The following is a 27,341-nucleotide window of genomic DNA, read 5'->3' as shown; positions in this document are numbered from 1 at the left end:
AGAAATGTTATACCTACCCATTTAAATAAAGGAAAAATACGGGAAAGATTCTTTCTAAAAACGTGTTTTATAATATATTCCTTTAAAAAGAAAAGTGAATCGTCATAACGCAGGGGTCGGTAACCTCGGCTCTTTTATGACTCGTGGACTTCAACTCCCAGAATTCCTGAGCCAGCTATGCTGGCTCAGGAATTCTGGGAGTTGAAGTCCACGAGTCATAAAAGAGCCGAGGTTGCCGACCCCTGGTCATAACGGTTCTTCATTTTAATTTGGTTCTGCAGCTGGGTCACCTTGAAAAGTCGGCGAAAGAGTGACATTGAGTCCGTCAAACTGTGAAAGCCGCTCCAAAGCAAGGGGAAGCAGAAGGGAAAGGCGGAGGGCGGGGCGAAAGAACTGAGGCAAGCTGTGATGGGTTCGCTGTTCTTCAAATCAATCAAGGGGCGGGAGGCAGGACCACGGGCGGCGGAAGCGAGGAAACGCACGCGCGCCTGGTCGTTTCACAGGGATGAGCCGCCCCTTTTCCCGGCATCCTTTCTGATCGGGTTCCTGGCACTCTGCCGAGACGGAAGTAGTCCTAAGATGATGGCGGCCGTCATTCATCTCCGTGCTTCCTCAGCGAGGTCTGCCTGGATAGCGCTCGCCTCCGCGCTGCTGCTTATAGCGCCGGGTCTCGCCTTGGCTGGGAGGAATCAAGTCAAAGTCCTGACTGACGGAGCGTGGCAAGAACTGCTGCAGGGCGAGTGGATGGTGGAATTGTGAGTCCTCGAGGGCGCAGAAGCAGCTTTGTTCCCCAGAAGTGTCCTGGGAATCGTAGGATTGGGAGGGACCTCAAGGGTTCATCTAGTCCAGCCCTCAAGAAAGGAGAACTCTGTATCTGCTCAGGGCTACTCCGCTCCACCCTTCGCTAGTCTCCTTCGCTCTGTTTCACTCGTCCACCAGGGGAACAGAGGCTGTTCTGATCCTCCTATCTCTTCCTTGGAGCTACCTATCTAATGATCGTGAGAAGTGTTTGTCAATCTTGGTTACTTTAAGATGGGTGGACCTCAGCTCTCGGAATCCCCAGCCGGCTGACATGCATATGTATGCATGTTGCCTGGGGAATTCTGGGAATAGAGATCCATGCATCTTAAAGTAACCAAAGTTGACAGATGTGGGTCAAGGGGAATTTTGTACCCTTGATTTGGTAATTCTTTGGTGGAGGGGAGTTTCTGCCTACTATGTCTGAGTGAGAGGAACTCTGTTGTTTCAAGCCAGCCACTGTTCTGCGGAAGTGAAAGCAGAAGCACATAGTTCGAATTTTTGAATGAAACAAAAAATGAGTAGGCCAAGACTGGTGTCTTTCAGTGTGTTAAACCCTAAAAGCCCTGTTTTCCCCATGTTTTGTTTAGTGCAATATATCACATTTTTCTCCCTCAACTCAGCCACTGCCGATGTACTGACTTGTGCATCCAGTCTAGGCAATTAAGAACAGGAGTCCCTGCCTCCCATCAGCACCATCCTATGTGCTTCCCCCTCCCCAACTCCCAATGGTTTGTGACTGCAGCAAAACAGCTTGTTGGTTCCATGCATGGACCAAAATATGAGGTTTTTTATTTTGCACAAATCACCTAAAACTGTTTTGTGCTTGAAGTAGTTAACGTACGAAATGTTGTATACATCTCTAGCACTTGGCTGTTGAGATACTCCATGAGTGCGCAAGAGCATTATGCCTCCTATTACTGAATTATTTTAATAAGGTTAATTAATTGTCATATGAATAAAGATAATGTAATAAACAGTCATATGACATGCCAAAGAATCCAGTGAAGTCAATCAAGGTTTTATGACTGCAAGCTGCTTTGTATTAACTGAGTGAGAACCTCAATAGTTTGTTTACTCCAGAATATTACCTCTGATTGGCGGTAGCTGTTGAAATTCTTGAGCAAAGAGGCTTTTTTTAGCTATCACAACTTTATATTCATTGAATTAGATATAAGTAAAGGTAAAGGTTCCCCCGCACATGCGTGCTAGTCGTTTCCGACTCTAGGGGCCGGTGCTCATCTCCGTTTCAAAGCCAAAGAGCCAGCGTTTGTCTGAGGACGTCTCTGGTCATGTGGCCGGCACACGGAACGCTGTTACCTTCCCACCGTAGTGGTCCCTATTTTTCTACTTGCATTTTTACGTGCTTTCGAACTGCTAGGTTGGCAGAAGCTGGGACGAGTAACAGGCGCTCACTCTGTTATGCGGCACTCGGGATTCAACCCGCCAAACTGCCAACCTTCTGATCAACAAGCTCAGCGTCTTAACTCACTGAGCCACCGCATCCCTTGAATTAGATATGCCAGAGAACAAAGTAGAAAGATTTTGTGTGCAGGGCATAAATTCTTCCCTTAAAATTATCCCTTTTAATCTTGAATATTTCTTATGCTGTAACCAATTTTGCTCTATTGTCATAGTCAGATGGTAGGAACTAAAGTTTCCATAAATCATATTAGTAATATATAGCAAGTATATACCCCCAAATACCTGCAGTTTTTATTGTCAGATAAGAAAGAAAATGCTATGGTTACATGGCATTTATTTTTCAGCTATGCTCCTTGGTGTCCAGCCTGTCAGAATTTACAACCAGAATGGGAAAGTTTTGCCGAATGGAGCGAGGATCTTGAAGTGAACATTGCCAAAGTGGATGTAACAGAGCAGCCAGGTAAGTTGTTCTTCCAATGTGAATTGAATAATGTAAAGTATGTTTTATTATTTTAGAGTAAGTTATGCACAGTTGCAAGCTTGAGGTGCCATGGCTCAGTGGCTTAATAACACTGGAGATGGTCTCTGCTGCATTGGTTCAAGCCCTAGCAGTGCGTGGTGGGGTAAACTCCCTCAGCTTCTGCCCATCTTGCAGTTCAAAGGGATATTCTTTAGTAGATGAATAGGTACCACTTTGGTGGGAGATGAGTTGAAGCAGGCAGTGCAGGTGGTCAGATTTCTGCTGTCTCTGAACCTTCCTTTCCATTTGTGAAGCAATTCCAGAGGAGGGAGGGGCACTCAGATGCTGTTGCAGGAAGAGCCACTTATCTTTCTGGTGTGAAACCAGCTTGCCCTCCTGTGGTGCACCATGGGAAGTGTGCAAGCATTTACCTGATAAGAGCTGGTAAATAGGCAGACTACTATGCAGTAGCACTGTAGTCTCCTGGTGAATATAATAATGCCATATAGTAAATAATAATAATAATAATTGCAAGGTTTTTCTCCAACCTGAAATTTGCCTTCAATACTTTTATTTATTACTTACTTATTCAACCTATATGCGGTCCATAGGGACGCAATGACTCAGCGGTTAAAGATGTTTAGCTTACCTGGGTTGACGACCCAAATGCTATGTGGTGTGGTGAGCTCCAATTACGTATCCCAGCTCCTGCCAACCTAGCAGGTCAAAAGCATGCAAATGCAAGTAGATAAATAGGTACTACTTCAGTGGGAAGGTAACAACATTCCCTGTCCCTTGGCATTACCATGGAAGTGTCTTTGAACAATGTTGGCTCCCTGGGCTAAGAAACAGAGATAAGCACACACCCCTCCCCTAGAGTTGTACTCGACTGGATAGGCAAAATCTTTATATGTTGCCCATCTTTTCTGGTGCCAACAGTAGGCAACTTACATTAAGTATATTCATAATGCAATTGTATGTAGCCTCAGGCTTTTTCCATCAGATAACTTCACACTAGGATCCTGATAATTCTTCAGAAACCTTTTGGGAATTTCTTAGAAGTAAATTAATTTTGGAAACTCTTTCAGGAGTCAGTTTGGACAACTAGTGTGCCTGCATTGAGGGTAAATAAAATAGTATTATGAATTTTCTACTTTATCTTTCTGAATCATTTAATTAGTTGACAAACTGATGAGGAAAGTTTTTTTGAAAAAAATCTTTTAATGAGATATATAATTTTAGCAGTGAGAATTACGGTATATGTGGAAAGTTTTGCATTCAAAATTATTCCTCTGTTGTGAACTATGTAGCCCAGTGCACATGGAATAGGAACTCCCAATTTTATTTGTGATATAGAAACAATGACAACTGTTGATTTGCTGAAACATTATGTGATCTGCTATTGTTCCAATTTTAAAAATAGCATGATATGTTCCTGGGAAAATGGAATAATGTAATAGCTTGGTAACAGAATATAGTACTTCAATAGCTTATTATGAGCTGAATAGGGTAATGACTGATAACATGGTTGAAAATTGAAACAATTTTATCCTCTGGAAAGTTCTGAGTTTTGAAATTTTTTTTGTCTGCCTGTTGAATTTTTCATTAAAATAATATAATATATAAGAAACAGATGGTTTTTACTGATCAAGTTCTGGGTTATGGCTGTTGGTAATATATTGTTTATAGGATGGTAGGGATGGGATGGGTTGGTGTGGTCTTCAATAATGTTACTTGTAACCTTTATCTCTTTAAAAAAAGTCACCTGCAATTGCATGCATAATTAAAATGAGGAAACTTAATTTGAGCAAAGTTAATGCATTTGTGACTGATTACCTTGAAATACATCTACCATAACAAACTCTTAACCCTCATTTTCTCTCTGGATCTTTATATAGGACTAAGTGGAAGGTTTGTCATAACAGCACTTCCCACCATTTACCAGTAAGTACTTGAAAACCAACTGAGTTGCTATAACTCCTATGACCAGGAGTTTTAGTCCCATGTCCGGCATGAAAGCCTGCTGAGTGAATTTTGGCCAGTTGCTCTCTCAGTTTAACCCACCTCACAGGGTTGTTGTGGGGAAAATAGGAGGAAGGAATGTTAGATGTTTGCCATCTTGAGTTGTTTATAAAAGTAATGAAGGCGGGATATTAAATAAATAAATTAATCAGGTAACCTTGTCTATAGTGTTGTTAGGTGAGAAATTATGAGAATTTTAAGTGCTTGACCTGGCTCTTATTTTGGACAGTTGTAAAGATGGAGAATTTAGACGGTACCAAGGTCCCCGAACTAAAAGTGACTTTATCAATTTCATCAGTGAGCAAGAATGGAAGTCTGTTGAGCCTATTTCTTCATGGTTTGGACCATCTTCATTTCTGTAAGTATCAGCAGGAATCTTTCTGCTCCCTGATAGGCTTGGGAAACAAATGCAAAAAAAACTTGAATTCTGACTTTAGATGAATCTAGTTAATTTACAGATGATGACTGTAGTCATCAGCACTGATTTAGGCAAGTTACCTGGGAAATTTTAACCCTAGCTGTCTTCCTCCCGCCCCCATGTATTATGTGTCCTACCAAGTTTAATCAATTATGAAGCTGACACCAAGTTAAGATCTAAACCAGGGGTCGGCAACCTAAAAAAGGAAAAGAGCCACTGGGAACCGGTTCCATCACAAATTAAAAAAAGTGGGAGCCGCGTGCGTGTGTCTGCCATTTTTAAAAAAATGAGATGGAACCGGTTCCCGGTTGCCCGACGGCGACGGCCCGTCTGCAAAGCTGCCGCTTTCGGCAGCTTTGCAGACGGGCCGCGGCAGCCTCCTCAAAGAGCGGCGCCCCTGCCCATTCCGGGAGGTGCGCGCGTACCTCCGCGCAAACGGGCAGCGGTGCCGCTCTTTGAGGAAGCTGCCACGGCCCGTCTGCGAAGCTGCCGCTTTCGGCAGCTTGGCAGACGGGCCGTGGCAGCTTCCTCAAAGAGCGGCGCCCCTGCCCATTCCGAGAGGTGCGCGCGCACCTCTCCGAACGACCGGAGTTGCGCGCGCACCTCCCCAAACCTTTGGGGAGGTGCGCGCGTACCTCCGTGCGAAGGGGCAGCGGCGCCGCTCTTTGAGGAAGCTGCCGAAAGCGGCAGCTTCCTCAAAGAGCGGCACCGCTGCCCGTTCGCGCGGAGGTGCGCGCGCAACTCCGGTCGTTCGGAGAGGTGCGCGCGCACCTCTCGGAATGGGCAGGGGCGCCGCTCTTTGAGGAAGCTGCCGCGGCCCGTCTGCGAAGCTGCCGCTTTCGGCAGCTTCGCAGACGGGCCGCGGCAGCTTCCTCAAAGAGCGGCACCGCTGCCCATTCGCGCGGAGGTACGCGCGCACCTCTCCAAAGGTTTGGGGAGGTGCGCGCGCACCTCCACCCATTCGGGGAGGTGCGCGCGCACCTCTCCAAATGGGCGGTGCCACTCTCCATTTGGAGAGGTGCGCGCCCACCATTGCCTGTTGGAAGAGGTGCGCGCGCACCGGGCGGCTGGGAGCCGCAGGTTGCCGACCTGTGATCTAAACTAATGATTTCTGAAAACAGTTATGATCTTGATTAAGTCTAATTATTTTATATTTTCATTCTTTTTCTTTTAAGATGCTTAGGGTAACAAAATAGGTTGTAGGCAGTCATTCCATTTTATTCTGCACTGGTCCATTGCTACCTCATGTGCTGGGCCCAGTTGTGAGCGCCTCGCTTTATAAAAATAGAATAGGATCAGAGAAAGAAAGTCAGTGAATATGATCAGGGGACTAGAAATCTTTTGAAGAGGAGTTGGGTGTGTTTAGGTTTGAAAAGAAAAGATGACATTTGAATTCTTAGCTGAGGTTAGAGTAGCAATAGCAATAGCACTTAGACTTATATAGCGCTTCACAGTGCTTTACAATCCTCTCTAAGCGGTTTACAGAGTCAATATGTTGCCCCCAACAATCTGGGTCATTTTACCGACCTCGGAAGGATGAAAGGCTGAGTCAACCTTGTACACTATCTTCAAGCCGTATCCCCAATGCATTAAATAAGTAATTCTGTCAATAAAAGACATAACTTTAATTGGGTTTGTGTCCAACTCATGCTGGCTCTTATTGTTACATTCCTATCCACAGCTCACAGATATGTTGTTTAATAGTCTGAGGATCCCACCCAGTAAAACATCAAATTGGGAGATCTTTAGTTTCCTGTGCTGTCTTCCTCCCCTTGTTTGAAGATAGGGCCATTTGGTCTCCTGCAGTCTTTGGGATGGGACCTCACCATTTTTTCCAGGAACTCTGCAAATAATTTTGCCAGTTTTTTTCAGTGCCAAGAACATAATTCATTTGGCTTTAAAGATTTGAGTTCATTTAAATGTTTCTCCTTGTATATCTGAGTTGCAGTTCCTTTATCTCACCAGTAGCAAAATGATAGCCAGCAAAGGCTTTGTTTCTCTTCAGAGTGAAAACAGATACAAAATCTTAATTAAGATAGTTTGCCTTCACTTTTTTTACCTGTTACTAATTCATCCCCCTCTCTTCATAAAAGAATCTATCATTTCTGATACATCCCCCAATTTTGTTGTTTTGGGAACTTTTTGCAAGTCTCAAGTTCATTGTGTGACTACCATATTTTCTCCTTTGATTATAGGGCTTTCCTATTCAGCCCCCCCTTTTTTCTTTTCAACATTGCAGAAAACTCTATTTGTTTCTACATTGATTTCTTTAGCTGTCTTCCATTTTTTCTTCCATTAGGAATCATTTACAATTAGGTTTCACTTATAGTTGAACGTGGGAATTGATTACGTTGCAGTCAGATGGAAATTGCATGAGCAACTTTAATAGAAGTTAAATGCTAAATCCCAAATGGGCTGCTTAGATCACTGAAATCCACTGAAAGTTCTTTAATTGTAAATTTTATTGTTGCCTCTTTGGTTATAGAATTACCCCTTATTTCTTTGCAGGATGAGCAGCATGTCTGCCTTATTTCAGCTTTCCATGTGGATTAGGGTATGTACCACATCATCCTCAGAAGGGTTAGGGATGTGTGTGTGTGTGTGTGTGTGTGAGAGAGAGAGAGAGAGAGAGAGAGAGAGAGAGAGAGAGAGAGAGAGAGAGAGAGAGAGAGAGAGAGAGAGAGAGAGAGATTCAAGGTGCTGGTGATGACCTATAAAACCCTAAATGGCATGAGTCCGGATTATCTCAGGGAGCACCTGCTGCCAGCATCAGCCTCCCAGCGTCCTGTGCGCTCCCACAGGGAGGGCCTCCTTAGGGTTCCGCCAGTTAGGGAATGCCGATGGATGGTTCCAAGCGGGAGGGCATTCTCTGTGGGCGCGCCTGCCCTATGGAATGAACTGCCGGTAGAACTTCGGACTGCCCAGACCTTCGCTCGTTTCACCGGGACCTTAAAACTTGGTTGTTTGATCTTGCTGGCCTGGACTGAGGGGGTTTTAATTTTAATTTAATTTTAATTTTAATTTAATTTTAATTTGTTTAATTGTGGGCTAGTCTTATTTAATTCTATTTTAAAGTGTACTTATTTGTATTGTTTTAACTCGCCCTGTAAACCGCCCTAAGTCCTTCGGGAATAGGGTGGTATATAAAATCAATAAAATAAATAAATTAAATACATACATACATACATACATACATACGTCGGCCCAAATATGGGCGAAATCTTTTGCCTGTATCAGCCGAAACTAGGGCCATCCACAGGCAGCAAGTCGCAACTGCAACAATTGTTTGTATTAAATAAATTTGGATTGCTGAAGAAGAATTAAAGGGAGACTGATATAGCTATTTCAAACTTCTTTGTTCTCATCAGCCAGCCACACCCTTCTGAGATTCGAACCTGGACTGATTGCACATTAGGCAGTTGTTTTAACCTCTAGGCCACAGGATCTTTCTCACTTTGTCAGCTGCATCGGGAAGAGACGGGGGAGATATTTGGCCCGTATTTGGGCCGACAAGGTGTTCAAAATACTCTATATATGTATGTATGTATGTTTGTATTCATGCATGTATCTGGCGGCCCAACTCACTCGTGATTCTGGGCGGCTTAACAGAGTTGCTGTCCAGCTAATTTTCAAATTTGTTTTTTTCTCCCTTTCAGCAATGTCACACTTATTTCACAGAAAACCTTGGTATACCAAACTGGGGGTCCTATGCAATTTTTGCATTTGTAACTTTGTTTTCGGGGCTGCTGCTAGGCCTTGTAAGTAAACATTTCTCTCTGCACTCAGAATTAAAAGGAGAAGATAAAGCTTGAATGCAATACTGAAGAATGTTGGTTTTCGTTTCAGATCATGGTGTTTCTGGCCGATTGTGTTTGTCCCTCTAAAAAGCAAAGGCCACACCAGCACCTTCATCAGAGTAAGTATATTGCATGCCAAATGCATCTCTTCTCGAAGTGACGCAAGAAAAGGGACCTTTAAGCATTGAGCCAGTCTTGAAATTATCACCTGTTAATTAAATAATGGCACTTAACTTTTTTTTTCCTCTTAGCCCTGCCCACTTTTAACAGCACCACTCAGTGATCAAGCGTATCTCTCTACTCCATCTAGTTCTTATTCCTAAACCAACAAGAATAGAGGGAGGCAAGTTTAAGCAAACTCTCCTGGTTGCTTTAAAGGAGATAGAAGCACTATTATGTCTGTTTGGGTATCTTAAATAACGGTGCAAGGATTCAGCAAGAGTTGCAGAAGGTTTCTGATTTTGTCTGAAGATGCGTTAGTGGTTACTGAAGGGCAGATGAGAAGGGAACAGCTTCATCTAAGTTAGATAAAAATTAACTATTGACTTTCTGGTCCTAACAGGGTTATGCAACTTAAAACAGTGATGCTCTGTGGCCTAAAATTCATACTCCTCACAAAGAAGAATACAAAGTCAGAGAATAAGTAATGACGTTCTCTTGACTGGGACCCAACTGAAGAGCAAAATTTTAGCTTCACCTCCCCAGGAAATCATGAGCGGGCTTTAGCAAACATATCAGAATCTTATCCATGCAGTGGTTTAAATCCTGAACTTTAGCTTTTTCTGCATGACATCTGCAGAACCGGAATGTAATACTTGCATTAATGAAGCTAAAATCTCACAGAAATTTTGTTTTTAAAATGATTGTTTCTAAACTCAGGCTTCTGATTTAGTTGGATTGTTACCTTTCATAGTTCTAGCATAAGTTGTGCAAGTTGACTTTAATGGTAATTTCAATCCAACCTTTTTGTTAAAAGCGGGCAGCATGATTTCTGGGAACTCCAGAGATACTATTAAAGATATTTGACCAGAGTGGGTAGGAGTAGTCACTTTCATACTATATGTGCAGATTGTTCACCCTGCTTCTTCACTATCTAAAGCAGGGGTCCCCAACCCCCGGTCCGTGGACTGGTATCGGGCCGCGGCATGCCAGCAACCGGTCCGCACAAAGAAGCAAAACCCCATCCGCAGGATGCATGCAGCTCACAAAACCATGCGCCTTCCGATCCACGGAAAAACCTTTCCACGGAACTGGTCCCTGGTGCCCAAAAGGTTGGGGAACTCTGATCTAAAGAGATGAATGACAATGCTGAATTTTCTTCTCTTTTTAGGAAAGCTACCAGAATCTGCTCAGCGTTTGAAAAAAAAAAGTGAAGGACTTGACGGAGTCAATCTTGATGGTGGAATGGACCATGGAGATCCATGGTACCCTGTTCCTCCACCAAACCCAGTGAGACAACGCGTCGCAAAACCGGCTTCTGAAGCAGAACAGTCATAGCTCCTGCCATCTTCTGGAGTTCCTGGGTAGATACCTGATGTTCAGATATGCAGGTGGGCAGGAGAGGAAGGGGAAGTCCTGCCCTTCTACCTCCCAAGAAAACCCAAGGTTCAGCATCGTTTTGAGATGGTGAAAAACTGTTTCTGAATCTTCCAGTGGGACAAGTTTAAAGTGTGGTAATGGAAATGCTTTAGATGTCTCCCTGAGACAGGTCTGGGAGGTGCAAAGGGTTAATTTGCCGATGGCACAGTGAACTCCAGAGTTTGGATGAGTTCCCAGTCTGCAGTGTTGGGACAAACATTGGGCCCAAAAAGTAGATGATCCCTTCTGACGAAGCCTTTCTCTCCATACAGAAATAACCCAGAAGGAAAAAGCTCTCTTTCATTACTCGTTTGGATCCCAGCTCAAGAGGTTTGCTTTTCCAAGTACAGAAATACAAAAGGCCTTTTTCATTCTGACTAATAATAATAATAAACCCCTTCTAGCTAATTTTAAAAACCCAGGAAGATTTGAGGCTCAGATTTTTGAACAGCAGCTGATTCTCCCCCCCCCACACCCCAAAATTGGATCCCATGACAAAGAGGGTCGTGTGTTTTTTGGTGAGGTTATTATGTGAGAGGCTATTGTTCCAAAGCGAAAGAGCCCAAAGTATCCCTTTTGCCTGGCCTGAACTCCATCCTGTTCCCCAATGTTGCTTGATTACGCACATCAAGCTTCTTACGCAATTAATTGGCAGGAAAAAGAAGTAATCATGTAAAGTTAGTTTAGTTATCTTATTCCTAATAGCTTAAAGACTAAGAAGTTTATTAGATAATCCTGTAGGGAGGAATGCCTTTGTTAGCATAGTTGTCAGTTTCTTTCCCCCGATGAAATTTTCTGCTCAGATCTTTGAATAAATTTTCATTTTTATCAGTATTTCAGGACATATGGATTCTTGCAGCAACTTCCATCAGCATACCACAAAGCCAAGAAATTCTGACAGCTATCATTTTCTCATTTGTTTCCTTTCCTTTTAGTTCTGTTTCCTAAGACACAACATTCTCAGAAAGTTTTCTGACATTACCTTCTTTTTGTACCACAAAAAGTCACTTTGGCAATATTTTTGCTTAATCAAAATTAATCCTCAAGGAGGAAAACTCAATGGTCACTTGACATAGCTGGCTAGTCTGCCTTAACCACATGTTGACAAATTACATGTTTTACTGATTAGCTTAAAAAGCTTTAATAAAATAAGATTTTTTTTTAAGTTTGAAAACTTTTTTAAAAAAAAAACAAGATATTTCCTTGCAAAGGCAGTAGTATGTGGCCTTAGCTGATAAGTAGAATACAGTGCAATTGGCTTATGAAGCAGGCTTAGAGCAGTTTAGTTTTGTATAAAATAATCTTTTTTTCCCTTCTTAAAACTTACTTTATATTCTCACGAAAACCAGGAATTACTTGTCATTGTTTTCTGACCCCTGCCCGAGTTTCAATGTATTAACAGGGAACTCACAGATCATAGCATTGCTTGTTTTTCCATTTGCATTTTCTGTATGGGAAAAAAAAAGATTTCATGTTTTCTTCCAAAGATGTTAAAAATCAGGTGCTGGCCAGTAAGCAGCCTTCTCCTCCCCAGCTTGCTTGTGGTTTGCCTGTTTCCTTAAAAGTTCTTCCAGCCATTGGGAATCAGGTTCTTTGGCTCCTAGATAGGTGTGTTTGCCTCTGCCACAGAGAATTGACTCAGTTAATATTTTTTTCCCTCTCTACCCCAGCTGCGGTATGAATTTTTAAGAACGTTTTGAAAAATATCTTGTTTGTATTCAGCGCCTGAGACAAGGATGTGCAAAGACGTTCTGTTGGTCAATTTGTCTTACATTTAGCCCAGTCTGTGTTAATTGATTGAAACAAGCTTCTCAGGTGCCAGTTCTTGTCTCACAATGGCCACAAACTGGCAAATGGGACTTTCATACTGAAGCATTGAAGTTAATGCATCTCTGCTTTAACATGATCTATATGGAGAAACAAGTAGGTGTGCTTGAAAGCAGTCTGGCGTCATTCTCGGGGGAAGTGGGTTGTGCAGTCCAATCTATGGGAAATTGCTGCTAACCTCCAGGGCTTTCCTGCTAGCAATTCATCTGCTGCTGTTGCCCCTAAGAGCTCCACTGAATCTGAAGCTAGTTGAGGTTTTCTTGAACTGGAGATACTTCTCCATGCAGCACACATCTGGATTTCATTGTTGAGCTTCTCTCTCAACAATCTCTCTGGTCAGCACTTCCTCCTCTGAAAGAAACCTTCAGTGCAAAGTAAGTTGTCACACAATGGGGGGATAAAGTTCTAAGCCTACCTGTTCCTTATTGTGTTCTCCTTTTGCAAAAAGTTGTCTTTTTTACAGAGCAGGTAATATATAAGCAATCTAAAGTCAAAAAGTCCTTTCTTACAGCTTGTTCAACATTTGTGGGCTGGTAGTTAAATAACCTTTAAAAGAAATTCAGATACACAGGAGAGAAAGGGTGAGATGGGGTAGTGGTGGTCATGCTTGAGGACTATGCTGTGATGAAGGAATTATTCATCTGTTTGGTCTTTGAATAAGAGAGTTTAAAGAGAGACTAGCAGCCCCTTGTTAATTCTCCAAGAATGTAAAAGCATGTTCAGTATTCAGCTGTTAAGCCGATGTGTTCATTATAATTGGTAAGTGTTTTTTGTCCCCTTAAGGAAACATTTCCAAGTAATAAAGTTATCTCCATGTCTGGAATTTTATTTATTTGTAGCTTGATTGTTCTTTAAGGCTCACTTTTAGTATCCTCATTTGGATAGTTGAATGTACCATGTTTCCCCAAAAGTAAGACCTACCCTGAAAGTAAGCCCTAGCTTCATTTTTTGGGTGGTGGTGGTCCTAATATAAACCCTACTCCAAAAATAACCCCTAGTTTTGGAGTGAGGCCCACGGCTAAAAATCAAGCTGGGGTGGAGGGGTGGATCTGCCCCTGATGCCACGCTTATTGGTAGAGCTGCCACAGCCAGGCCTCCCAAACCCCAACACTTGTCACGCTGTGTGGCTCATTACGCTGTGCCATGCTTGCTGCAGGAAGCTGCACAGTGCTTCGGGTCGTTGCCTCTTCTTGCGGCAGAATGTTGCATGGTGCTTCATCCAGTTGCTGCCACTTGCAGCACAGAGCCTCGGGTCCTTGTGAGAGGCAGCAATGGTGTGAAGCATCATGCGGCCTGCCGCGAGCAGAGGCAACAGCGCAATGCACCACATAGCGTCCAGCCGCAAGTAGCGGCAAGTGGCCACTGCGACAGATGTTGGGGCCTGGGATGCCTGGCTGCAGTGATCCATGGTAAGACATCCCCCCAAAATAAGACCTAGTGCCTCTTTTGGAGCCAAAAATATAGAAGATGGGGTCTTATTTTTGGGGAAACACAGATAGTAGCAACTTTGAAATGGGTTACCTTTTCTTTTGACACAATTATCAGTGAAAAGGTTTAAAGTATCTCTTGAGAAATCAGAGCTTTTTGTAGCTTTCAAATAGTTGATTATTCTAGTTTTTTCATAGAATTAAAAAAAAACAATTATTTCAGTGCATGTGTCAATAATTGAAAGGCATACAATACACGTTTGTCTATTTGAAACATTTGTTTTACTCTACTTTCTAGTTGAAACCGCATGAGAAAATTTGGGAAACCAAGATTCAACTCTCTTCAGTTAGAAAATTTCTTGGTACCTTTCCACAAACTCCCCCACCTCCCATTATGTTTACTATGCAACTCTTGAAAGCAGGTGCATTTTTCCCAAGATTATACTGTAGCTGCAGAAGCAAACTAAGCACTGCATATTTCCTGTATTATTTCCAAAGTGATGCACGCCCTATTAACCATGTCAATAATCATACAGTTCCTCATTTGCAGTTTATTTTCTGGTTCGATTTGTGTCTTATTGATATATACAGTATTATACAGTGCAGATTTGCTGCATTGATTTGGCCCATTTTATTTCAAACTTTCCTCTATTTTTTAAAAAAAATCCTGTTTATGAAACTGTTAGTCAATTTTTTTTAATCCCGCCCTTCTCCGAAGACTCAGGGCGGCTTACAATCTAAGAAGCACAAATCAATGTGCTTAGCAATAGCCTTCATTCTATGTATATGCATGCTTATTAGGGCTTTCGCCCCCCCCCCAAGCGGCATTTTTACAAAGTCAGCTTATTGCCCCCAACAATCTGGGTCCTCATTTTACCTACCTCGGAAGGATGGAAGGCTGAGTCAACCTTGAGCCTGGTGGGATGTGAACCTGCACTAATTGCAGGCAGCTGGTGTTACTTAAGGAGGCATTAGCCCACTGCTCCACCAAGGCTCTTGGTGGATTGTCGTGTAAGTGTGTGTAAAACCACATACACCTACTGTATATAGACGTATAGAAACATACTGTACTTTATGTATTGTGATTAGTTTCTAATTGGTTCAAGAGTTGCTTCACAGACTAGATGCTATACACCAGAGGTCTCCAACCTTTCCGGGCTCGAGGACCAGCAGGAAGGAGAGTAGCTTCAAAATTGGAGTGTGTGCGCACCCACGGGGCCGCACATACTGGTGCGGCACTAGCAGCCCCATTTGTGCATGCAGCATGCGCTGGTGCCATGTGCATGCACGAACAGCCGCACACCCCACCCGGGCTAGTAGTGCATGCACAAATGGGCTTGGGCTGTGGACACCCAAGCCATACTAGCATTCCCGTTCGCACCCGCATGCATGAACAAACGGCCGCAGGTGCTAGCACAAGTTGGAGAGGGGAATACATACCCACGGGTGCATGCACCAGCCAGCTGTTTCCGCGGCCTGTTGGCCAAGATCCCACAGCCCGGTCCTGGGCCGCAGACCATAGGTTGGGGACCCCTGCTATACACCACTTAGATTTAAACCAAGCTAGCTTTCTGTCTGAAGGAATTTATGGTAAAATGTTCTGAGATTTGGGCTGTTAGTTCACATAGAAATTTAACTTCTTCACTGTGAGTGGAACATTTTTTAACTAAATCTATTTGAGGAGGATTAAAATTGTTTATTAACATAACATGTAAAGACATACCTCCCTAATATTCTTTTTTTTTCAACACCTCCGGAGTAGCTTGAAAGCTTAGCTATATACCTGCATAGTTTCTGCTTCAAGCTATGACCTAGATTATTAGTTATGTGAACCCATCCACTGTTGCTCAAGAACCATGATTTATGGGGCAGAATAGAATGCTTATTCTCAGTTTCCATCGAAATGCTATTAGGAGGCACATTAAGTACAGGATAGAGGCCAAGAAATTCATATTGATAAAATCCCCTGCCTGATTTTCCTTGACCCGCCTGCTGATGAAAAGATGGAATATGATGCTAATGCAGCAGGTGGCAGCAAAGCTCTGTAGCCAGGTGACATTTTCAAAAACAGATGCAAACAGATCGTAAGCATGTAATACCCAAAAGGTGACACAGCAGCTTTCCTAATGATCCTTGGGACAGGCAATATAAACCACAAAGTTTTGAGTATGTCATCAGGAATGAAGATAGGGGGGAATCTGATTATGCAAAAAGAAAGTCAATCTGCACAATTGCTAGGCAAAGAGATCAAGATGAAAGACAGGAAATGAACACATTAGACATCTGTAGCCTGCAGACAGCATATCATCCAGACTTGATGCCCTGCTATGAGTTTCTCATCTGCATCTAGTCTGCTACTGGGAATAAAAACTGCACTAGCTAAATTTGTGTGTAATCCAGTAAACTGCTTATTTTCAGATCTGTCTTCCCCTCTCTTATTTTGAAGTAAATCGGTTCTGCATCCAGAGCGTCAAACTCCTGCTGAGGAATGAATATCCAGGGCTTCCTTGCTCATTTGTTCATTTAATTCAATTAATATGCCCACCCATCTCAGCATGGTAGCTCTGGGCAGCTAACAATAGTTAAAAACACAACCAACAATAAAAATAAAATCCATAACTGACAGCCAAGATAAAAGAAAAATAAACTACGATGAATATAGCCATCTTACAGGCTCTAATTGACAATACAACTATAGCCATGTCCTTGTGAAAGGTCAATAGAGTTGGGCCAATCTGAAGTCTGGGGAGATGATGTTCTACAGGATAGGCACAATGACAAACAGGCTCTCTCCTGCCAGATGACATTTCTTAATTGACAAGCCATGCGATATGCCTCTGCCCGATATAATAGGACAGGTAGAAAGAAGGGGAGGTGGTCCCATATGTAACCCAGTCCTATGGCATGATGGGCTGTATAGATGAGCACCAGCACCTTAGATTTTTCTCCAGTATTTATTCCCAGTTGATTCCTTTTTGCTATAGAGCAAGCATTCTGAAAAGATTTCATTTATTGTAATAATTCATAATTAGGTAAAGGTTCCCCCGCACATGCGTGCTAGTTGTTTCCGACTCTAGGGGCTGGTGCTCATCTCCGTTTCAAAGCCGAAGGACGAGGATGTCTCCGTGGTCATGTGGCCGGCATGGCTAGACGCCAAAGGCGCACGGAACACTGTTAACTTCCCACCGTAATGGTTCCTATTTTTCTACTTGCATTTTTTACGAGCTTTCGAACTGCTAGGTTGGCAGAAGCTGGGACGAGTAACAGGCGCTCACTCTGTTACGCAGCATGTGGGATTCGACCCGCCAAACTGCCGACCTTCTGATCGACAAGCTCAGCATGCTAACCCACTGAGTCACCGCGTCCCTAATTCATAATTAGAAAGTCTTATTAGTACTATTAGGTGCTTGCTGGCCTGGAGCCTGATTGAACCTGATTTACCCAACTCGTAAATATGGACCACCAGTTGAGGTTGAAGTCATCCTCTGGATAAGTAGCTTACATAAAAAAATTAAACTTTTCTCAATGATCAATTTTCAAGAAAGGAGTTGGCTTTTACTGGTTTCAGTAAAATGACATGACATATTCATCAACTGTACCTTCCTTTGGGAACTAGATGGTCTGAATCTTCACTCGAATGTAACAGTACTTATCCAAGCAGCTGAAATCACGTTTTATAAGGACTTGGATGGATTGGATATAGCAACGCACCCAGTTTTTGATGCAGTCATCCTGAAAAAGTGAATGACAAAGGCTTCCGGCCTTTTGCAATATTTTGCCATTCAGCTATTTTTCAAGATGATCAGGACACCTTTCTATCTCAGCAGACAAAGGATGGGCTGGAGACCTCTATGATAAGTAACTTTGGGATAAGTGAGTAAAACCAAAGGCATTGATTTTCATTAGCATGTGCAGATCTTTAAAGGAAGCAGGACCTTTTCAGGCTTAATGATACTGTTCTACTTTGATCAAAGCTATTCATTCTTGCTGCTATTTTGTTAATATTATTAGATCATGTGTTGGATGTGTGCATGGAGGGAAGAAATAATCATCAGACATTCAAACAAGAAACTTGAGTTTTCTGTCAGCCCTTTGAGGTTGTCTTGATTAGGAAACAGACTTAAAAAGAAGAGTAGAAGTAAGCTTTTTTGAGATAAGCTATGGGTAGTCCTTAACTTATGACCAGCCATTTAGTGGCCATTTGAAGTTACAATAGACACCCCCCCCAAAGATACTTAGCCACCTGATTCCAAATTTTCCCCATGGTTACATGATCACAGTTTACGATATTTTGAATAAAAACATTGATTTCCTGCAAAAACTCTCCACAATGAACAATGGACTCAATGACCATGATGATGCATTTAACAACCATCACAAAAAGTCATAAAATCACATGATAACCTGCCTTACAACCACCATGACTTACATAATGGGCAGGCTCCATTAAGGTCATAATCTGACAATCTGTATGTTAATCTACCTGTATGTTAACATAATCTAGTTTTTTATTGCCTCCCTCTTATAACCCCCAGGGAACCATGGAGAAGCCAGCCTGAACTTCCTAATATTATCTATTTTCCCAGGGCTCAAGGAATATTTTTGCCCTGTTTGATAACAGCTTCTGAATATTTCTCTCCAAGTTTTACTAGAATGGAGCTTACACCAAGCGGAGTATGAACTGTAGCTTTCTCTTCTACAACTGGTTGGCAATGATGGTAGTTATAGTCCATCATTTCTGGAGGACATCAATTGAGAGAAAGCTGATCTAGATATGGAACTCAGTCAGCAGTGAAAGAGTAATAACATAAAATATGTGCTTGGCTGAATCACATCAAGAAAACAAGACCAGGTATTTGGTAACCTTAAGCCCCTAAAAAAACCAGAGGTAGATGCTGGTTTCAGCAAAACTGGTGCCCCGGCTTTATGGAACCAACTGCCGGTTGAGCTCCGGATGGCACCGGATCTTCGCTCCTTCCGGCGCGGGTTAAAGACCCATCTATTCGAACAAGCTGGCCTGGCCTGATGGGGGAATGTTAGGGTTTTAATGTTTTTATATTTTGATTGTTTTAATTGGGCAATAATTTAATCCTTTTTTTTAACTTTTGTATTTCTATTTATATGCCCTGTTCACCGCCCTGAGTCCTTCGGGAGAAGGGCGGTATAAAAATTCAATAAAACTAAAACTAAACTGTTGTAAAATGTGGTCATATGGCCATGGGACCCTGCAAGCTGCTGTAAATATGCTAAAAGGGCATTCACATGATTGTGGGGGTGGGGAAGGTGACCATCAGAAGTTGGAATCCAGATTGTAAGTATCCCCCAGGTAGGTTCATTGAAACTTCAAACAATGGCTAAGCAACCAGTCTCCCAGGCATAAGGAATGCTTCTGCCCTTGAGATCTTCACTAGATATGTAAATTAATGCTCCTGTGTCAGCACAAGCCTCAGGTATTCTATGCCAAACACAAATCTTTGCAATAGAAAGACCAAGTTCTGTGGATTATAACTAGCTAACAGAGCTACATCATGACAGAGGCAAGAGTTGACCTAGGAAAGTCTGCTGTTCATAGTTCGACCCTTTTCTCCATTAGTGAATTACAGCATTCATTACAGGGTAATCAGACTCTGGAATTCACTACCATGACAAGTGATGCAGGCTACCAGCTTTGCTGGATTCAAAAAATTTGGACCAATTCATGGAAATCAGGGATCAATGGCTATTTGCCCTTATGGCAATGTGACTACCTCTGAAACCCATGTGCTTGAAGTTGTATTCTATATTCTTAACATACAGCATTTTCATAATTTTGCTCAGTCATTACTAACATGATTTTAAAAATGTGTACTTTTGGCACAACAATATTTGGGAGATGCACTAAGTCTCTAGAGGAAAAATGACCTTAGGCATGTTGTTGCCGATTAATCTTTCAAGGCCCAACCCACAGCAGCAAGATGGGATGAATCAACATATTTTAGCCCCATCTCTCACCATTGCTCCTCACTGATGGGTTTCCACAGTTATTATAATTTGGAATAGAAATCTTTCAGCGCAAGAATGAATCATCACTCTCTTAGTGCTGATGCTCTGTAGAATGATATGGACAATGTAGATGTAGCCTGGAGGCAAATTCACACAACCATAGCAGCAATGGACTGAGTTCTGGTGTAAGTCATATTTCTGCTAATTGCCTTCTTTCCTACCCTGTTATATCTGCAACTCTCTGATGCATTTGGCAGACTAGATTGTCTTCTCTGCTAAGAAGAGGGGAAAAAGGAGACACTAATGAACAATGTGTTTCTTTTCCCACCATACAAAGCTTCTAGAACTAATCTGTTCAGGTTTATAAAATCCTAGACAGCCATGCCCCGTTGGATCATCATTTCAGAGATATTTCCTTTCCTAAATAGAGAAACAGAAAAACAGTAACAAAGTTGGAAGGGACCTTGGAGGTCATTCTAGTCCAATCCCCTGCTCTGGCAGAAGACCTATACTATTTCTGATGGCTGTCCAGTCTCTTCTTAAAGCATCTAGTATTGAGGTACTCACAATTTGTTCCACTGGTTAATTGTTCTCACTGTTAGGAATTTTCTCCTTAGTTCTAGGTTGGTTCTCTCCTTGGTTAGTTTCCAACCATTGCTTCTTGTCCTGCCTTCAGGTGCTTTGTTAAATGAGGGGCTGGTCTACTCTCCTGCCCCTTATAGAGACCCATCTGAGTAGTAAATTATTATCTGCCCCAGTTGAATACATCATGTTTACCAGTTGGGCTTCATCTCCTATCACCATCATCATCTGCAGCCAAAATAAAGGAGTTCAAATCCAACATAACTGGAAGGGCTGAAAACATGAGATATACATTCTTAGCCTCCACAATGGCTATCTTTTGCTTTCCTGCATAAGTGTGGACTTTCTTTGGAAGTGTTAAAGTGGTTGTAATTATTTTGGAGTAACTGTACAATCTCCCACACATGTGTGAGCCTCCCTGGGGTCTTGTGGGAGATTGATTGTTCGCAATCTCCCACAAAAGAGGGAAAGGAATTTGCACAATATATAGAGTTACATGGGCGATATTTTCATCTTGGAAGCAAGGGTTGCTTTTACTTGTTCATTAGGGAATGCACAGAGAAGCAGCATTTAATTAATCTGAGATTAATTAAAACTTTGCAAAAACAATCACCTTCATCAAAGCCAAGGTTTAAAACTTAAGGCGACTCGGGATACAAGTCAACATGTTGCAGTCTCCAAGGTTCATAGGCAGCCTCTGAATAAAGATTCATGCTGAAACCTCTGATCTTGGGAAGCAATTACCAAGAAATCTGCAAATGCCTAAGGCTGATGTTGAAGAAAGGAAGCACCCACAACTTCTAAAGGCAAAGGTGTTCCACTGGTTAATTGTTCTCATTGTTAGGAAATTTCTCCTTAGTTCTAACTTGCTTTGCTCCTTGATTAGTTTCCATCCATCGTTTCTTATCTTGCCTTCTGGTGCTTTAGAAAATAGGTTGATCCCACCCCCTCTTTTTTGTGGCAGCCCCTCAAATTTTGGAATGCAGCTATCATAGTCCTTTTCACTAGACTAGACATACCCAATACCTGCAACCTATGTTTTCATATGATTTAGCCTCCAACCTCCTAATCATCTTTGTTGTCCTTTCTGTACTCTTTCCAGAATTTCAACATCTTTTTATAATATAATGACCCAAACTGGATGCAGTATTTTAAGTGTGGTCTTACTAAGGCTTTATAAAGCAGTATGAGTACTTCACATGATCTTGAGTCTATCCATCTAATAATACAACCTAGTATTGCATTGGCTTTTTTGGCTGCTATTGCACACCGCTGGTTCTTATTTAAGTGATCGTCTACTACGACAGAGTTCCCCAACCTTTCCGGCCTTGCAGACTGGTGGAGGGAAGAGGGGAGAGGTGGTGGCTCTGCACAAGCAGCCAGCAAGGCCTGCCAATAACCGCAAATGGAGCAGACATACATGCACTCGCCCGCTGCTCATGCATGGGGATGCATGTGTGCTCGTCCACCATTTCCAGACCCCTGGTTGCAAACACCTCACAGCCCACTAGTAGGTCATGGCCCAGAGGTTGGGGACCCCTGCACTAGGACTCCAAGATCCCTCTACAAGTTATTGTTATTGAGCTAGGTTTCACCTGATCTGTTTGGTTTTCTTTCCTAAGTCTAAAACCTTACTTTTCTCTACACTGAATTTAATTTTGTCAGATGGAGGCCAGTGTTTAAGTCTGTCCAGATCCACCCGGATTTTGAGCCTATTTTCTGGGGTGGTTGGCTATTCCTGCCAAATTTAGTGTCATCTGCAAATTTGATGAGTTGCCTTTCTATTTCATCTAAATAATTTATGAAGATGTTGAAGAGTACTGGGCCCAAGATAGAACCTCATGACACCCCACGGCATACTTCCTTTTATTTTTGATGTAGTTCCATTAAGTACTACATGTTGAGTGTGGTTTGTCAGCCAGATACAAATCCATCTGGTGGTGATGCTGACTATTCTACATTTTTTTAGCTTATCAAGAAGTAAGTTTATTTTGTCAAATGCCTTACTGAAATCCAAGTATATTTTGTCCACTGCATTTTTCCACTGATTTAGTCACCTTGTCAAAGAATGAAATAATAATAATAATAATAATAATAATAATAATAATAATAATAATAATAATAATAATAATAATAATTTAATTTCTATACCACCCTTCTCCTGAAGGACTCAGGGCGGTGTACAGGGCAATACAATAAAAAAAATACAATGTACAAAATTTAAGAAGGAATTAAATAAGTAAGATTTGCTTAGTGTGATCTGTTTTTGACAAACCCATGTTGGGTTCTGCTTATAACTTTGCTTGCTTCTAGATGTTCACGGATCTGTAGCTTGAATATCTTTTCCAGGATCTTTCCAGATATTGATGTCAATTGGTCTGCAGTTTCCTGAATCTGTTTTTTTTCCCTTCTCTTTTTGAAGATGGGAATCACATCAGTTCTTTTCCAGTCCTCTGATAGTACTCTGGTGCTCCAGGATCTTTGAAAGATATAGCGGTAATTACAGTCAAGACCAGCTCTATTAGTAGGCAGAATTATGTCAAGGCCTCAGGCAGCAAATGCACCCTCCAGTTTCTGCTATTCTGGATCTGTTGCAGTCTGCCATATTGGATTTGAATGTCACTACCTGCCATCAGTGTTGAAGTGAGATTTTAGTGTCAGTCCAATCAGCTTGTGTACCTTGACTGAGGAGGGGGTGCCACATTTTCCTTCACTTTAAATTGCAAACTATCTGGATTCGAGTCTGAATAAGCTCTTAATTGTTCACCTAAATGCTACAAGCAAGTGGGTAATATTTGATTTTTTTTCCCCCATACTGTTCTCTTCTAGGAAAAGAAGGTAAGAGCCATAATGGGACTATATGCAGGATCTTCTAAAGCATTTGGTTCCATGTAAATGAAAATAGATTCAAAGAGGCAGTTCTATCACTCTTTCTGAATCCAGTTCTCCACTGGCAGTGAAATGGGTTATGTCATCTGCAAGTCCATAGGAAGAGTGTAACAATTGTAAGAGGTGATCCTCTTTTGCCCAGGAGTCCCTAAATCCTGGAATTACCCCTGGGCAGTATAAGGCACTGGAGAAATCAGAAGGTTCAGGCAGTTTAAATGGGTATAAAGATTTATTGTAAGCTTAAGCTCTCTACAAGAATCTGAACTACTAACACCCAAAGGAAATTGATAGATAACTAACGGCCAAAGGAAACTGTAGATAAGAGCCAATAGAATTCAAGGTGGGCTGGACTTAGATCTCTTGTGGGTGCAAAGGGACTTGTGACTGATGATGCATTTGAACTCTCCCTCAGGCTCAGCCTGATCATCTCCTACAAGCAGCAAGCATTCATCTATTAACCAATAGTTTGTAAAGGTGGAAAGATTGTCTGATTTTTGGAATAAAAAGGAATCCACCCCCCATCCCTTCTGATGACTAATTTCCCTGCACTATACTGCCAAACTATGTTTATGTGAACTGAGGAGAAATGTGTTTGGAAGAAGATAGATGAAAGTAACCTCCAGGTGAATTGGGGAAGGGGCTCACTCTTTTTAAAATATGGGACTTTATTCTCTCTCTCTCTCACTCTCTCACTCTCTCTCTCTCTCACTCTCACTCTCTTTCCCCCCTTCTCTCTCTCAGTTATAGCAGTCTTGTATTGTAGCAGGCATTATGGCTGATGTTGTAAGTAAGGGTAGGTGAACTGTCAATTTCAATTTCTGTGTATGTTGAAAATACATCAAGTTTGATTTTTTTGCTTTGAGTGAAATTTGCCTGAATTATGGTGCACAGCTCTCCAAAGATGGAGAGGATTATTGGTTTGGGTATAGGTTCAAAAATACAAAATTAGATTGTTTGTATCTGAATGGAAATCTAAATAAATTTCTCTCCCATCCCCATTCCTAGTCATAATTCACTTGGACCTTTTCATACCACTGCTTAATCAACCAATTGCAACAATTCCTTTGACATGCAGCTAAATGAATGTGTTCCAGGATATTCTTTTGAAAGCCTAATATTTCTTACTCCAAAAGACTTTGAAATATTTCCTTTGCCCTGACAGCAACCAAGACGTCTCTTCCTTTCAAGGAAAAAAAAGAAAGGTGTTTTGATAGTATCCTAGTATACTGGCAATATTTTTTTTCCGTTCTGTATTGTGCTAACAGGCACAATAGTGAATCTCTCAAGCTTGATGTATTAAATGCTTCAAAAGATACTTAGATGGTATAAAAAAAACTTAGTCCAAGACACTAAAAGCATCAAGGACTCCTCTTTGTTATCCAGAATTTACCCCAAACGTCTTGTTGCAGTAAGCATGCACAGTGTTTTAACTGTACCACAAGTCAAGGAGCATAAAAATCCATTTTGCCTCATGTGGCACAATATTCCTACAAGTGTCTCTCTGTAAGGTCTGACGGTATAAAAATGTAGCAATAGCACTTAGACTTATATACTGCTCCAAAGTGCTTTACAGCACTGTCTGAGAGGTTTACAAATGTCAGCATATTTTCCCCAACCATCTTGGTCCTCATTTTACCGACCTCAGAAGGATGGAAGGCTGAGTTAACTTTGAGCCAGTCAGGACTGAACTCATAGCAGTGGGCAGTATTGTGTAGTGGGTTCTGGAGAGAAGGAAGAACGCCGAGACGATGAGTACAGCATGGCAGATCTTTATTAGGTGGCAGTGACTGTACTGGGGAATAGGGGTTACCTGCCCTCCTTTTATCCCTGGCCAGGTAAGCAGCTGGCCAATCGGTTTGAACCTCTGTTTCCCGCCGAAACTGGGTTCCCGCCAAAACAGTTACAGTTCAACGCCCCCTGGTGGTGACTGCGATGTAAGTGTGTATGTGTTCTCTTCACCTGGATACATAACACCCCTCCCCCCTTAAAAGACAAAACAATCCCCTCAAACAAACGGTCCCTATTGACGCACATAGTCCAACAGGTACGCAGGTGGCTGATGAACCTGGGATGAACGTCTTAGGGGAACTTACCCCATGTCTTGGATGGCAGAGTCAGTGTTTGAGTCCTGGTTGACCGTTTCCGGTTGACCCACCCCAGAGTCTGACCCTGTGGCAGGGTTGTCGCTGCGGTCCTAGGCATGTTGCTGTCCCGGTTGAACAGGGCTTACTGGCAACAGTACTGGGTCAGTGAGGTCCTCCTCGGGCTCAGGTTCTATTGTTTGTCTAACTCCCCTTCTATCTTGTGTTTAAGCACAAAGGGGACTTTCTGGGGTTTAATCCTAATGGAGAGGATGCTGGGGTTTAGTTTAAAAGAGATGGGGGGCCCGGTGTACCTGCCTAGCTTGTTATCGAATATGTCTGCAAATTCTTTGCTGATGGATTTGATGCTGCTTCCCTGGGTCCTATAGATGCCTGAGATCAATATGCCTAGTGCCTCAAACCAGTCTAGCCCGACTAGACTAGTTCTCCGGCCCTCAACTACGATAATATCCAAGTGCCCTTGGAACTTCTTAAACCGCACTGAAAGGGTGGCTTCCCCCTTGATTTTTACTGGGGCATTTTGGAAATCGGTGAGGATAATGTTTGAGGGCCTCAATTTGACCCACTGCTTGCTCTGGCCGCAAATAAGTTTAAAAGTCTCATATGAGATGACTGAGACTGCAGAGCCGGAGTCAAGCTCCATTTTACATGGAATGCCCTGTAAATGGACGTCCAATTTAAATTTGGGTTTAAGTGGCTGGCAGGCCCCGGTCTGACAGATGGCCCTCTGGCTTTTGAAAAACCCTATGCTGGTCAGTTTCTGGGCCCCGGTACCTTTCCACCACGTGTCCTCCGGCTGTAGCTCGTGGAGGCCCTCTCCGAAACGGCTATGGCAGACCGCTGCGATTTGGCCTGATTTTCTGCAGGCCCAACACATGGCCGACCAGAACTTGCAGTTTGTGTGTGCGTGGTCTCCGCCGCATCCTGCGCATTTTGGGAAGGAAACTGTCTTCCGCTGGTTCTCTCAGCTTCCTCGTTGTCCTGTCCTCCTCCGAACCTGATCGATGCCAGTCTCCTCTGCTTTTCCGCTCCCACCGTACACAGCATCTTTGAGTTGAATGGATCCTCCTGGGCTGCTGGGTCCGGAGGGGGGGTCTGGACCACTTGCCCCATGCCGCCGGCCGCCTTGTTGGCCAAGATCTCATCCTAAGCATCTTGGAGGGTTACGTTGGGCCTTGCGAACAACCTCTGTTGCAGGAGTTAGTCACGTAGGCCGAACATGAGCTGGTCGCGCAACCTCTCATCCAGATTGGAGAACTTATAGAGGCGGGTGGCCTGCTGCAAGGCTGTGATGAACTCTGTCACTGATTTGCCAGGCAGTTGGATCCTCTGGACGAACTGGAACCACCAGGCCAGCTCGGACATTCGTGGCTTGAAATGCCCATTCAGCTTCTCAGTGAGGTCTCGGTATGAGATGGTCTCGATCGATGTCAGCGAGCACAGGCCTACAGCCAAATCGTAAATGGTGGGCACACTTATGCAAAGCAAGGCCACCACTTTCAGGCTGTTTTCAGCGATCTGGTTCGCCCGGAGGTAATTTTCGACCTGTCCCAGGATGTCGAATTCTCGGGGCTGGCCGATCCGTGCCATTTCTGCGTCCGGCTTCCGTGAATCCTGCTCCACTGATGTGGTTGCTAGCGTGGTGACTAGCCAGTCGTCGAGGGGGGGAAAGATGCCTCTTTCCTCCAGCAAGCGATGCTGTCCCCTAGTGAGTTTCAGCTCTTAAGGTGAAGCAGTATCCTACCCTCGTCACCACTATTGTGTAGTGGGTTCTGGAGAGCAGGAAAAACGCCAAGACGATGAGTGCAGCATGGCAGATCTTTATTAGGTGGTAGTGACTGTACTGGCGAATAGGGGTTACCTGCCCTCCTTTTATACCTGGCCAGGTGAGCAGCCAGCTAATCGGTTTGAACCTCTGTTTCCCACCGAAACTGGGTTCCCGCCAAAACAGTTACAGTTCAACACCCCCTGGTGGTGACTGCTATGTAAGTGTGTATGTGTTCTCTTCACCTGGATACATAAAAGGCAGAGCTT

The 27,341-nt window shown here is 42.9% G+C and overlaps 1 protein-coding gene across 3 annotated transcripts; it reads left to right on the top strand.

Annotated features, from left to right (window-relative positions):
• The first annotated feature begins 569 nt into the window (after positions 1–569).
• Positions 570–14,421, top strand: LOC308662532 (thioredoxin-related transmembrane protein 1-like). 3 transcript variants are annotated; one of them, XR_014025223.1, is made up of 9 exons: positions 570–755; positions 2,568–2,683; positions 4,582–4,627; positions 4,935–5,063; positions 7,632–7,677; positions 8,780–8,881; positions 8,970–9,039; positions 10,251–12,699; positions 14,051–14,421. XR_014025223.1 is itself a non-coding variant. In XM_081318454.1 (9 exons), exons 1-8 carry the CDS (start codon positions 580–582, stop codon positions 10,415–10,417), a joined length of 852 nt encoding a protein of 283 aa, XP_081174580.1. In that variant the 5' UTR covers positions 570–579; the 3' UTR covers positions 10,418–10,443; positions 10,771–13,958. The 3 variants fall into 3 exon arrangements, 2 of the variants coding, with proteins under 2 accessions (XP_081174580.1, XP_081174579.1); XM_081318454.1 differs by lacking the exon at positions 14,051–14,421 and having other exon boundaries at positions 10,251–10,443; positions 10,771–13,958; XM_081318453.1 differs by lacking the exon at positions 14,051–14,421 and having other exon boundaries at positions 10,251–13,958.
• Positions 14,422–27,341: the final 12,920 nt, after the last annotated feature.

The sequence above is a fragment of the Vipera berus genome (genome assembly GCF_964194415.1).
Source record: "Vipera berus genome assembly, chromosome: 1".
NCBI lineage: Eukaryota > Metazoa > Chordata > Lepidosauria > Squamata > Viperidae > Vipera > Vipera berus.
The sequence above is the reverse complement of the archived record's forward strand: the minus strand, read 5'-3'. Positions and strand labels throughout refer to the sequence as shown.